General features: G+C 36.9%; 1 protein-coding gene across 1 annotated transcript in view; it reads right to left on the bottom strand.

Moving 5' to 3' along the window:
• Positions 1-9,193: 9,193 nt before the first annotated feature.
• Positions 9,194-13,230, bottom strand: part of LRAT (lecithin retinol acyltransferase) — a 4,775-nt gene continuing 738 nt past the window's right edge. Inside the window, exon 2 of the mRNA XM_006916981.2 lies at positions 9,194-9,776. Coding sequence (XP_006917043.1) covers positions 9,624-9,776 — 153 coding nt within the window. The 3' untranslated portion in view covers positions 9,194-9,623. The remainder of the gene's footprint in view (positions 9,777-13,230) is intronic.

Below are 13,230 nucleotides of genomic sequence, written 5' to 3'. Positions count from 1 at the left end.
CAGGTATGGAGAGGATAATAAAAGTTGACCTTTTCTAAGAGTCTGCCCTGCTATCTAGGTGGGAAGATAACTTTGGGATCAAAGGTTTGGGGTCACCCATACTATTTTGAAATATCGTTTTCTTCCAAATAATCAACCAATGGTAGCAAGGCAGAAGACTACCATGACCAGCTGGCAATCTTGCAAACAATTCATCTGTATAGAATCCCCAGAGTAGAACGGGGAGTAGGTTTCAGGAGAATCCAGTTTTCATTCTGGTTCTATCACAGAATCTCCTTTGGATCCATGTTATTTTCAACCTCTAATTCACATAAAAAGAGAGGAGATTGGATTGACTCCTGTCAAAGCCTCTTCTAGTCCAGCCATCAGGAACTCTGAATGTGTTGTCATCTCTGATTCAGCAGACCATCCTACTAGAAGTTGCCATGGCCACCACTTCTAATTGACGATGCTTTACTAGAGTTCAGAAGTGTTCACAAGCTGAAGATTTTCCTCTACCTTTGAGCATCTGTGTCTTTCTAAGAAGTTTGGGCTCCCATCCCATTGCTATGAATGATGTTGAGTGTTATTCACTGTAACTACAAGTCAGCATTGCCATGTCACTGCAGTTTGTCTATAAATCAGCTTGACAAAGGTGCGGTAATATTCCATAGTTTCAGCATACTAATTAAATCTTACAATTTTCATGTTCTGATCTCTTGCTGAGTATTCATTCTGCAAGTTACATCTATTCACCTTACACTGAAAGATCCAGATGAGCAGGTGAAGCCCTTGAGAGCTGAAACACATAGGACTAGACATAATGGAAAGATAAACACATAAAATTTTCTTTTACACAGGAAAAAAGACAGATGACATTCTGAGAATGAAAGTTGACTCATCTTTCTCTAAGTGAAAAAGTAAAAAATAAAATAATAATAAAAGAGAAAAATGAAACCAGCAAGTTTACAAAGTATATTTCATTATACTTAATTATGCTATAAGGGGATAAAATTCCAAACACTCATGCAAAGCCAATGGTTATGACTCTTAAAGTTCAAACCACATAGTCTTGTAAAACCATGACTTAAACTTTTATTTCTGCCTCTTTAAAAGATGACAAAGACTGAAATTCATTTATCCATACAACCCCAGGAAAAGATGACAAAGACTGAAATTCATTTATCCATACATTCCCACTCTCTAGTCCGGGGGTCCCCAACCCCCAGGATGTGGACCAGTACTGGTCTGCGGCCTGTTAGGAACCAGGCCGCACAGCAGGAGGTGAACGGTGGTGAGAAAGCGAAGCTTCGTCTGTATTTGCAGCTACTCCCCAGCGCTAGCATCACCGCCTCAGCTCCACCTCAGACCATCAGGTGTTAGATTCTCATAGGAGCACCGATTCTTGGTGCCAAAATATTGGGGACCGCTGCTTTAGTGCAAACCAAAGAATGGACCTACTTTGGGGAGGATCGGTTTGAGGCCTGGTAGGAAAATGAAGTAAAGGGCCATATTCATTGATGTAAAAGAATCTCTTTGTTTTTCCACCTCTTGCTGAGGTATGAAGAGAATAAAGGCCAAAAGTGCATTTCCTCAAAATCCTTTTTGAGAAAAGGTCTCCATAACACCTGTTTCCAGACTGCTCAGGAGAATGAGCGAAGCAGAGAAATCTGACTGAGCTACGGAAGGAGGCATGGGTACCAGCTCCTGCAGCACCAGCAGCAGCAGAGAGAAGTGAGGATGGTGTAGCTGTTCACCTCCAGAGGAGCTAGTTCTCCCCCCCAGACAGACTGCTGTGGTGCTCTGAGGTCATTTCCCTGATTCTCTTCATTTTCAGATTTTCTTCTAGCTTGTCTTGTCTGAAATTCCTTTATAATATTTTAAAATAATTGTTGCCAATGTTATTGTTCCTTTAGGTCCTCGTCCAGGAAAACTTAGGTGTAGTAAAAAATGGAAAGGACTTACCATTGTGAAATTCCCTGGCAGTCATCTGTCTGTGACTTGCCAGAGGTGAAGCGCAGAGAGAGGTGTATGGAGAGATGGAGCGGAGAGGGGCTAGTCAGGGGAGACTTAGAGAGGAAATAAATCTTGATGTTGCTCAACCATGTAGAAATTGCTAACTTTTTGGTTTCCACCCAGCAGTGACACACCTGGTCAGATCAGGTGTCTAAACCAAAAGAACTTAATGCTTTGGTTCCTCTGCCTGGACAGATCTTTGGAAACAGCTACAGGCTGAGCCAGACTTAACAGACAAGAACTGTTTATCTGATAAATTTTGGAATTTCGGCTCATTGTTTGACTCATTATAAACAAGGAGATTTTCTTAGGAATACTAACACTCTTCTTCAAAGGATAGGTGATTCAGTCAACTACCAGATAAAATGGTCTCAAAATTTTACATGTATTGGAGTCAATATAGAACAACAAAAAAAACAAAACAAGAAACCATTATGTGCAATTTTCATTGGACATGTTAGCCACTTGGATTTTTTAATCTTCCATTATAATTTTTTTCATGAATATTTTAATTGTAGAGGATATGAAATAACTTCTGAGAGCATGCTGCTCAAAAATTCCCAGAAGCATTCAAATCTGAGTCTTGTACTGTGTCTTCATCTCTCTGCTCCATCATTCAGTGAAAGAGAAGAAATGGGAATGGACTTCCCTCAACAGATTACTTGAATGAGAGCCCAGGATTCAAGTGCTATGTAGTGAGTTGGTTTTTTTCTGGGGTTTTTGTTTTTTGTTTTTTTCCTAATTCTCTACCTCTTCCCACTTCCCCTGACCCTGTTAGAATTTCCATCTGAATATGTATTCTTTTCAAAGAAGCCAGTAGAAATGGGAATTGAATCAGTCATTGATTTGACTGATGCTGATACTAATCACTGTTCTGAAAGAAAAGTGCAGTTCCGATAATACTATGAAAAGTGTTTGTCCTTCAGAAAAGAGTTGTGAAAATTATGATTTATGCTTCTTAAATGAGGCATAAAGCAGTTCACAGTATGTTCTATCACAGAGAATACTGAGGTGCGAACAGATGTCATATAAATTCTGTTTTCTGAGTCTTTCGGCTTTGTGTGCGTGTGGTTTTTTTGTTCCTTTTCCCATCAGACTTTGTGAGTAGAAGAAGCCCACATCCATTTTCATTTGCATTTCAACCCACAATCTGCCTTCTCCCCCAACCTCTTTAACACCTGCTTTCCTAGCGTTAGTGGGGTGTGTATCGTATTAATCAAGATCACTCACAGTCTCATTCGTCAAATCCAGTATAATGCTATTCAGTCTTTATCTCTTCCCTATATCTTGATGCTCTCCATACTCTTATCTTCTAAAATTCACCCCTTGGCTTTCCCACAGTGTCTTCTGGTCTGCACTAACCTTTCGTACTATTATTCCTCATTCTCCTTCTGGAACTGTTCTTGATCTTTCTTCCTCCCTCTTATTTGTGATCCTAGTTTTCTATCTTTACATTTTAAAAAAATATTCATAGACTAAGATGTTCTGATTCAAATCCTTGGCTTCAACCATCATTGTTATAACTCCTAGGTATATCTCCATCTCTGAGCGCTGTCTTGAGCATGAGATTCCAGTTTCCAATTGTCTACTCTATATTTCTACCCATGGGGCCCTGGGCTAGTCAAACTTTATATATCCAAAACCACATTCATCCTACTTCTCCCAGGCCCACTCCCCTAAATTTGCCAGTATGGCACAGCACAACTAATATATTTATCCTGATGCCCAGTTTGGGCCTGTTATTCCTGAAGTACGTGTTTTGCCTTTGCAGGCAGGCTGTTCCCCAGGCTTTCCTATCAGCTGGTTTCTGGCGTAGTTGGCCAATGTGAGGCCCTCACAGGAGATTGGTGAAAGGAAAGAAGGAACTAGGGTATTACACACACACACACACGCACGCACGCACACACCACCCCGCCCCACCAGACAATACTTAGAATGTTTTCTGTTTTCGTGGTTGGACCCTGCGTAAAAGAACCTCCCTCTTTCTCATCTATCAGATCAGTATGTTCTCTCCTCTCCATCCCCATTGCCATTGACTTATATCTAGTCTTCATCATTTCTTTTCTACATTTTGGTAATAGAATATACATCCTTCAAGTTATATCTCATCTAGTCCATTCTCTACATTTTTGCAAAATGAGTTCTCTAAGGTGATAATCAGATATTACTCTCTCATTTAAACTAAAACTAATAGCCATATTTAAATGAAAATCAGTCACAAGTAGCTCCTTTAGAGTCGATTGTCATGCCTTGGGTCATGTGGTTCTGCAACTTGACCCAAGTGTGATTGGCCCAAGTATGTCACCTGATCTGAAGGTACCTGACCTAAAGGATATGAGAGGGACCAATAGCCCATGAGGCAGCCTGGCTAGAGGACTTTGTTCACTGCGACCACCAATACTACATAATGACTGGCCAGCCTAATTAAATTCTCCGGCAATCTTAAATGAGAGGCAGGAGACCCAGTGGAGTGCAGCAGAAAAGAAATACAAAGGTGTAAGGACAGCCAGGAGGCAGCAGAAGAGATGAACATTGAGGGTTAGCTGCACTAGGCAGACAGCCATAGGAATAGCAGTTATAAGTGCAATAGAAAGAAATATCTGGGACAGAGCCTAGGGTCAAGAAGAGATAGCACTAGGGTTATTGTTGGGATATAGGAGCAGTTGTGAGCTGAATGGGAGAAGTGACCATTCACCTGCTGAGGTGATTCCTTTAGTTTCAACTTCATGTATTCTTAAAAAAGCCTCCATCCATAAAATGTATGTTTCTTTTCCTCACTGCCTAATTCCACCCCTATTTGTCATGTGTTTCACAAAATTGCATGCTTATCAGACTCAGCCAAGGCACTTGGAAAGTTTAAGAGATTCTTTCTTTCTACTTAGGACTTTTAGAGTGTAAAATCCTCCATGATCCTGCTTATTGTCTCCAGCATCACCTGAGCTGTTCTTTCTTAAAGGAATGGTGGGTTCTTTGTAACAGTACTGGGCACTTTTCTCGCAAAGTAACAACATAAACACAGATAATTGTTCTTAATGACTAGCAGTAACCCAACTGTGATGTAGGTTCTCACGACCGTGTCTTTGTATTTACTGCTCAGGGCCCTGCAACGGCCTGGAAGAGAGAGCTTTCTTTCACTTTAAATATTCGTATTCTTTATATCTTGATTATGATATCAATGAAAACTTCTTTAACGTTGTTATCCTTTTCTGGCCCCCACCAGACAGGTATGGGTCTTGGCTCTCTGCTTTTCTGACACCTGTCCCAGATCGTCATTGTTTTAGAATCTATTTACTTGCCTTTTTTCCTCATTAGATTAAGCAACTACAGGACTAATATTCTAACTAGTGTATTCTTATGTGGTTCTGCTTGAAGTATACAGGTCTGCAAGAACTTAATACAGTCATTGGAGGAAAGAACACCCAATTCATGGGAGATCTCGGGGAGCCAGTGCTATATAGTAGAAAGAAAGCTGGAGTTGGATTCTGGATCTGGCTGATTATTTGCGTAATCACAAAGTATCTCAACCTCTGTACCTGATTCTCCACATATGAAACGTGATTAGTTGTATAAGGGTTCGGACCAGTAACTTCTGTGGTCCTTTGCAATGCTGTGAATGCCCTTGAAGATAGGCCCAGGGACTTGCTCCTTCTCACACCTCATCCCCACCCCACCCATGGCCAGGGTAATGTTGCAGGCTGCTGCAGTGGCATTACACATCTGGTTAGAAGGTTCATACCCAGGGCTCTAATTACTTCTTGTTGTTGCTTGATTTTGTGGAATGGAGAAGAGAATTTGTCATTTAATATTACACGGAACCCTTTTTCTGCAAAATCAAGATAGGCTTCAAGATATAGGTAACATAGACCATATCGGTCTGAAGGCAGAGCCACATAAAGTTTTAATTTCAAATATGTAAAACTATGTTCAATAAAGGAAACTTTGAGAGGCATAATTCTTCAGGCTACCATGCTCAAAAAAAAAATGTTTGTGAGCTACCTTTATGCATTTCAAATTCAAAGACAAGGGAGGACAGTATGTAAAAATGATTTTATTTAACATACATGTATATCAAATATAAAATTAGTTGAGCTGACAAGTCTAAGCAGATAAAACTCTCTAAACAGATCATATAAAACAGAAAATTAACAACTATCATCTCTTATATGCTTCTCATCTATAACAAAGTAATTTTGCCATTGGTATAACTATGATATTATTGAAAAACATTTTTTTCTATTTGACAGTATGAAATAGAAAATGGAAAATAAGAAATATATCTATATTCTGAAAAAAATAATTTTTAAACAAGAAAAAAAACTTATATATTTGCTTGTCCTTAGAAAGAAATATATCTAGCAGAGCAAAGATCTGGTGTAGGCAATATACTCACAGTCACCATGTTAATTTATTTTCAGGAACCAACTTTCTGGCAGGAAAGGATGCATGACTCCCCCTGATTCCCCCCACCAAGAGTTACTCAAACAAGGATTTAGCTAAAGTCCATTGACAGACACTTCCTTGACATGTTTGGCTCCACCCTCACAATTAACAGGCTCTTGTTTGAGATTGAGGACCATAGCTAGTCTCCTAATAGATCCCCTTGTCCTATCTTGTCCCATGCTCCCATTCTTCCTCCATGCTTTTGGGAGTTACCTTTCTGAATCCCAAATCTCCATTGCCTGTTCATAAAGTCCACACTCCTTGGTCTACACAAGACTCGTACCACTTGATCACTGCTCTCCTTTTCCGACATCTCTCCTCATCAGCCTTGCTCTTCTGCACCAGCCTCTGAACCACTTGCATTTGCCTGAATGCCCAATGGAGTTTCATGCTTTCAGTCAACAAATAGTAAGAGTACCTCACACTTCTGTGCCAGGCATGTTGTGGGCAGTTTTTATGCATTTGCTCATACTGTTCTCATTGTGTAAAATGTCCTTTTCAAATCTGTCACCAGAATACACTTCATATTTCCAACTCAGTACACAGTCCCTATGGTTTTGGCCTTACCAGTTAAAACCAATCTGCTCGGGTTTTTTTCTAAGCCTTCTTTTTCTGTGCCTTCAATTAGCTCTAGTGCATAAAGTCTTAATACTTCTATGTCCATGTTGCCATAAACTTTTAGGAAAAGGTCCATATCTCATGTACCATTTCATCCCTAATACCTGTCTAGTACCTGACTCTTACAGTATTTCAATAGTCCTGTTTGGCAACAAAACATTGCATCAGATACTACTTGATTACCATTTCACAAGTTAGAATAGAAGTTGAAAAATACAACGTACTTGCAGGATCATAAGGATGAATATTAACTGATGAATTCTGGACACTCATTACAACACATATTAATGGCTCAGTGTTTCTGCTACAACCACAATCAGGAATATTTGCATCTCTTTCTATGTAGGTAAGAAACTAATCAAACTGAGCACAACAAAAACTCTCTTTTTCTCCTAAGTTCAATTCTAGTGTTGTGGAGCATTTAGTAAATAAAACCTTCCTCCCAGTTCCCTCTCCCGTAAATAGTGGAAGAACACATCGGCATAATAAGATCACCTCTCACTATTTCTCAGCTTAGTGCTGGCATTGCCTCCTTCAGGTTGCTCTGGTGATTTAATGTCTTCTTCCCTATATTCCCAGAGCACTGTATACACTTTAGTATGGTTAATTAAAAAATATTAATTCTAGATAATTCTAGACCATGAAATTGCAACAGGTCAGTGCCTGGCATATAGTGAGCACTCAAATGAATGATGAATTGAATTTTGCTTTCAGGATATGAAGTAAGTCAAGACTAACTGTTAATTCCAACCTTAATTACCCCTTGGCATTTAATGAGGGATCGTCATCTTTGAACAGATTTAACATCATGCAGTCGTTTTTTGTTACATGCAATACTAAAGTCTGCAAAAAGGTGTTAATTATTTACAAGGACACCATATTTTTTTTAAAAAAATGATTTAAACAGTTGCTACAAGGGTAATACACAGGAGTGAAAAAACACTAATACAATGGATTTCTAATTGTTGTTGCTTTTACATATACATAAGTAAAATAATTTTAAGTGGTTAGAATAGGCCCATAGAACAACTTTATTCTGTGGTGTTGCCATTTCATGTTTTAATTTAAATGATTAAACACAAAACTTTATTATTATTAAACTCTAGCTAAATTTGTTGTGGGTAAATTACTGGTGATAAAACATCAGTTACACTAAAAATCTGCTCTTAAATCTGTTCTGTTTGGATCACTGAGTGATTGACCCAACCTCCTCATACCAGTCAATATATGACTGATTATTTTGTGATTCTCGATAGTTTATAAAGTAACTTTAATACTTGAAGTGTAAGTCTATCTTGTGGCTTAATTGTAGGATTTTATAATTTTGGAAAAGTACTTGAATGCCTGCCTTAACGCTGCTACATCTCAACTTTGATATTAAAGCAGCATCAGTGTAGTCAATTTACATGCCCGGTGGTACTAAGACATGTAAAAATTATTGCTAACAGTTATTTCCTTTGGTCCTACTTGTTTGGGGTTTATATACTACTGTGGCACCCTTCTTTTAAGGATATAAGCTTATTACTTACTTGGCAGTGAAAGAGAAAACTGACTAGAAAACAAATCTAAGGGCTTTTAAAAATTATACAGTACATTAGTACTTTAAAAGATAAACTATCCAATGACATATATGCAAGTTTCACCACAATCAGGGCATAAGAAAAGGGATTAAACTTGCTTTGACATTCGCCTCCACAAATGCTCTGTAATAACCACACTGGTAAGACAATAAAGCAATCAAGACCAAACTTAATTTGTCTCTCAGTCTGAGTGTATGAAGATATCTGCATATTTAATTGGCACGTACGCACTCCAAGTACCCAAATTACATCAGTTCTATATCCATTTACCTCTGAGAGTGGTTTAAGGTAACCACAATGACACATAAAAGAAAAAAAAATAAATGCCCGGCTTCCTATTAAGTAAAGCCAAATCAAATTGTTCTGCTGATGCTATATTAGCTATTTCTGCAGGAAAACATTTCTATACTTCAGTTACTTTATCATTAAACCGCAACTTTGCCAATATGATTTCAATTAATGAAAATATTTTCACTCACTGGGAATTACATATAATACATGAAAAAAAGATTGAGAATTTTTTGGCCAATCATCAAACAAGTTTTCATCTGAACGTGGGAAATTCTTTCAGTTTATATAAGTTTTTCAATGAAACAGCATAAATTTACAATAAATTTAGTAATTTCATTCAATAAGTCTACCGATCTTCAAATTCAGGCCTAACAGAGAAGAGAAATGATTACAGGAGAAAAAAATAACACAAATAATCTCCTGTGGCCATCATCTTAGGGGCTGGCTTTTCTTGTAATGATGAATTCTATCTCAAGGTGCCATGTTTCCAGTGCTTTAAAATGGAACTGCCTGAGGAAGATCAGAAAGCCTTTGTTCTTGGGCTTACACAGTAAGCACTTTGTGTGATTCGTAATCACATTTTTATCCAGAACAGTGTCACAGGTCACATTTTTCTTGAGGATGCTTATACTGACTTGTGCTCTATAAATATAAACATATTAATACACAGAATACACACACTGACACGAGGATGTGAAGTTAGCCAGCCATCCATAAGCAGAATGGAATAAAAATTGCAGGAAGGGTAGTATATGATGCCAAGCCCAGAAAGACTATAGATGCCAATCCCAAGATTGCTGAAGCAAGAACACTTCTCTGATCACGAATAATTATCTTCAAATTCTCACAAAACTGGAAAATAAAATTTAAGAATATTAGAAAAGGTGACTATGTCTAAGAATTATATATACTAAATATTAAAGCACAATTTTCCCAGCTATTTTCTGTCTACTAGAAGAACTAGAATTTATCTTATGACTTATGAAAGAACTTAAGATGTTAATAGTTCAATTTCTTGATTCCATATCCCATAGCAGCTGAAACAAAACTTTAGGCAACTGGGTTAGTAATGGCAGTTGCCTTTGTAAATACAGAACTTCTATAGAAATCTATAGAGAATGCAACCACATAAAAGTTACTCAGGATTAAAGGTTAAAAACATTAAACTGCCTAGCAATAACAATAACATTCTAAAATTAGATGAAGAGATCTCTACTATTAAATAATTGAATTCAGCCTATTATTATTATTGGTGAATTCTATTTCTACAATTTACTATTCTAAAATTTGATGATACAAATGATAACTTTCTTATAAGTCTGAAAATCTATAGGCATAGAAAGTCTAATTTTGTTGTCATATCTCATTCCTTGCCTAAATAAATTAAACAAATTCACAATCAATTATGTAATTAAAAACTTGGAAAGATAACTTAAATATGCCCCCTACCCCTGGAGAGTATATTCTTCTCATATATCATAATTTTTTTCTTAGAAAACTAATTTTACTCAGAAGTGATGGCCTCTGTTTGAGTCCAGGATCTACTTCTTATCTCTGTGACCTCAAGTAAATCACTTAACCGGTCCAGACTATCCTCTTCTCCATGGGAACAGTGAGGTCGTTGTGAGGATCAAATGAAATATTTTATGCAAAAGTACTCTTCATTCTTCTACATGCTGTGTAAATGTAAGGCGTTACAATAATTATTACTGCTACATCTCCTGACAATTATCTCTACCTCATCACTGTCAGGGCAGATTTTAGCAATTAATTGCTCCATTTTTATATAAGTTTTGTTACTCATACTAGTTTTAAGCTCATTTTCTAGAAATAACATAGTATAAGCTCTTAGGGTCTCCTACAGTGGCTTACATACTATTGGACAACTAAGTCTCCAAATTCTTAATAGATAGAATGAACAAATCCAATATATTATAATATACTATCTTCACTATAAGGTTATCTATATCCATATTTTATACCATATCTAAATATAGTGTCAAACATATACGTTGTCTCTTTTTACTAAACTAATAAGACATTGAGTAACATACAATCTTTAAGTAGTGATGATCAAACTGAATGAAGTTTTCAGGACAATGAGAAAAGTTACTTGGCAAATAATGGGAAAATATACATTTAGTAAATGAGTAAGTTGTCTTGATATGGTTATGCTTCTTTTATCTTTTTCTTGGTAATTTTTAATTAAAGCAAACAGAATCATGGGGACTCTCTTTCCCCCAAAAGCAGATTTTTTCAAGGAGCGTCTCATTTCTAATGTCCCATTCTTGTTCACTTGGCCATCAGCCCTCATGGCATCTTTACTGTGCTCAACAGCAGGAAGTCTCTTGCACTTCTAGGTGTTAAGAAGCCTGTAGGGGCACTTTCTGAGCACTGAATCTCCAGAAATTAAAAGAGGTGTTTACATTCATTTTGGGCAACAAAAAGCAATATCAGCAAAGTAAAACAAAGCATAGTAAAAAAAAAAAAAAAAGCATAAGAAATAGTAATGGTTACTAATTAAAGGGCTTTATAGTTAATGAAACACTGAAATTGTGAAGTTATATTTTTAAAAATTCCTTAATTTTATGATTTCTAAGCTTGTAAAAAAAAATCACTACAAAGAAATAAAGGATTCTCTCTTTTCCAGTTCATTTTCAAATTAGTTGCAGTGTTTTCATGAGGGAAAGTGCTCTTGAGAGTTTGTTTAAACTCAGATTTAAGAGACAACTTTGCAACTCTTGTGTTAAAGCTAGCAAAGTTATATATATGAAGAACTCAAAACTCACATCCAAAATCAAGTAATTCCTTATGTTTCTGAAAAGTAGAAACCAGTCCTCCTTTAGCATTAATGACCTACTTCTTACAAGACATGTTCAAAACACAGTTCTTAGAATTGGAAAATTTGGGATGGAGATTTTTTTCCCGGGAATTCTACTCTGTGGCCAAATTGTTAAACTATTCAAAATGAAGACAAAAACTGTTTCACAAGAGGTGCTATGTAGCAACAGCAATTAAAACCCTTCTCTACTCCTGTAAAGCCTTACAAAGTTTCCAAAGATGAAAAACTACTCCGACTAGTTATTTATGCAGATTAAATATTTTGCTACCTTAAAAAAGCACTTGTACTGTTTTTCAGTAGAAATATATAATACAGAACTATATGTGTTCCATGAAAGGGTAACTCCTAATTACGGGATAAAAGTACTGTTTTCCTTAGAGAAATGATTTGCTTCGTTCCTAAGTAAATCTGACATGTTTCCTTTTGTACACTTTTGGACCCAGTGTTTGTAAATGTGGTGAAGTTCATTTCTAAACAGGCCTGGACTGGGGCTGTGATTCTTGAATCACTGCACAGTGCTCTAACTGTATTTTTATTTTACTTAGAAAAGCATTCCTAGATTGAGCCTGTTGTGGCTCTATAAATAATTACAAGGAGTTTCATGATACTTTCATGGTCTGCCATAGAGGGAAGATTTTCTCCTATGGGTCAAAAAATTAATCAAGATGTGGAGCAATAAAAAAAATCACTTACATGGACTCAGATTCTTTTGGTCCAAAAAACTAAATGCAAAGAGTCAAACACGAAGCTCATTTTGTGATTACCTAGACTTCCTTGTTAAGAGTGGACATTAACAATACCTGTTTAACAACTGCAGCGAAGGCTGAGAAAGCTTCTAATTGCAAATGAAGTTGCAGGCTTAAAACGTTAGCTATCTTTAGAAGTTAAGAGCTCTCGAAAATAAATAAAAATTCATTCCTCTCTCAGTTTGGATTTGTGTCTAATTTAAAAATCTTAAATTCTAATATTGTATTTTTTAACTATCCATAAAAATTACGTTCCAATATTTAATGGCTCTTCTTAAAAACCAATTGTTTTGATCTCTGGGGAACTCATAATCTAACCCACCTTTGGGGCTAATAGGTAAAGGATGCTAACAATGAGGACATCTAGATGGAGATTAAAGCCAACACAGAAAGAATTCATAATACTCAGGAAGACTTATCTGACGCCCAGGCACAGGAATAAGGGATCCTATCTACCAGGGAGGTCTTCTTACTGGGAATTTTGATAGTTTACATTAAGCAAAGGGATTACACTTTTTCAGTTTACAGAGGGAGAACACTGCAAGCTCTCTTATTTTAAAGACACCATTTGTATATAGTGTTATGGATTAAATATAAACTCTGGACACCTTCCTTCCAAATGCAATTCTTGGGAAGAGATGCATACTACGCTGGGTGGACACCTTGACGACTTCAGCGGCAATAACTGGGCAGCTCTGTTGGACTCTCAGGGAGCGGT

This window comes from Pteropus alecto, unplaced genomic scaffold (genome assembly GCF_000325575.1).
Source record: "Pteropus alecto unplaced genomic scaffold, ASM32557v1 scaffold166, whole genome shotgun sequence".
Lineage (NCBI taxonomy): Eukaryota > Metazoa > Chordata > Mammalia > Chiroptera > Pteropodidae > Pteropus > Pteropus alecto.
This window is presented reverse-complemented; position numbering and strand designations above follow the sequence as displayed.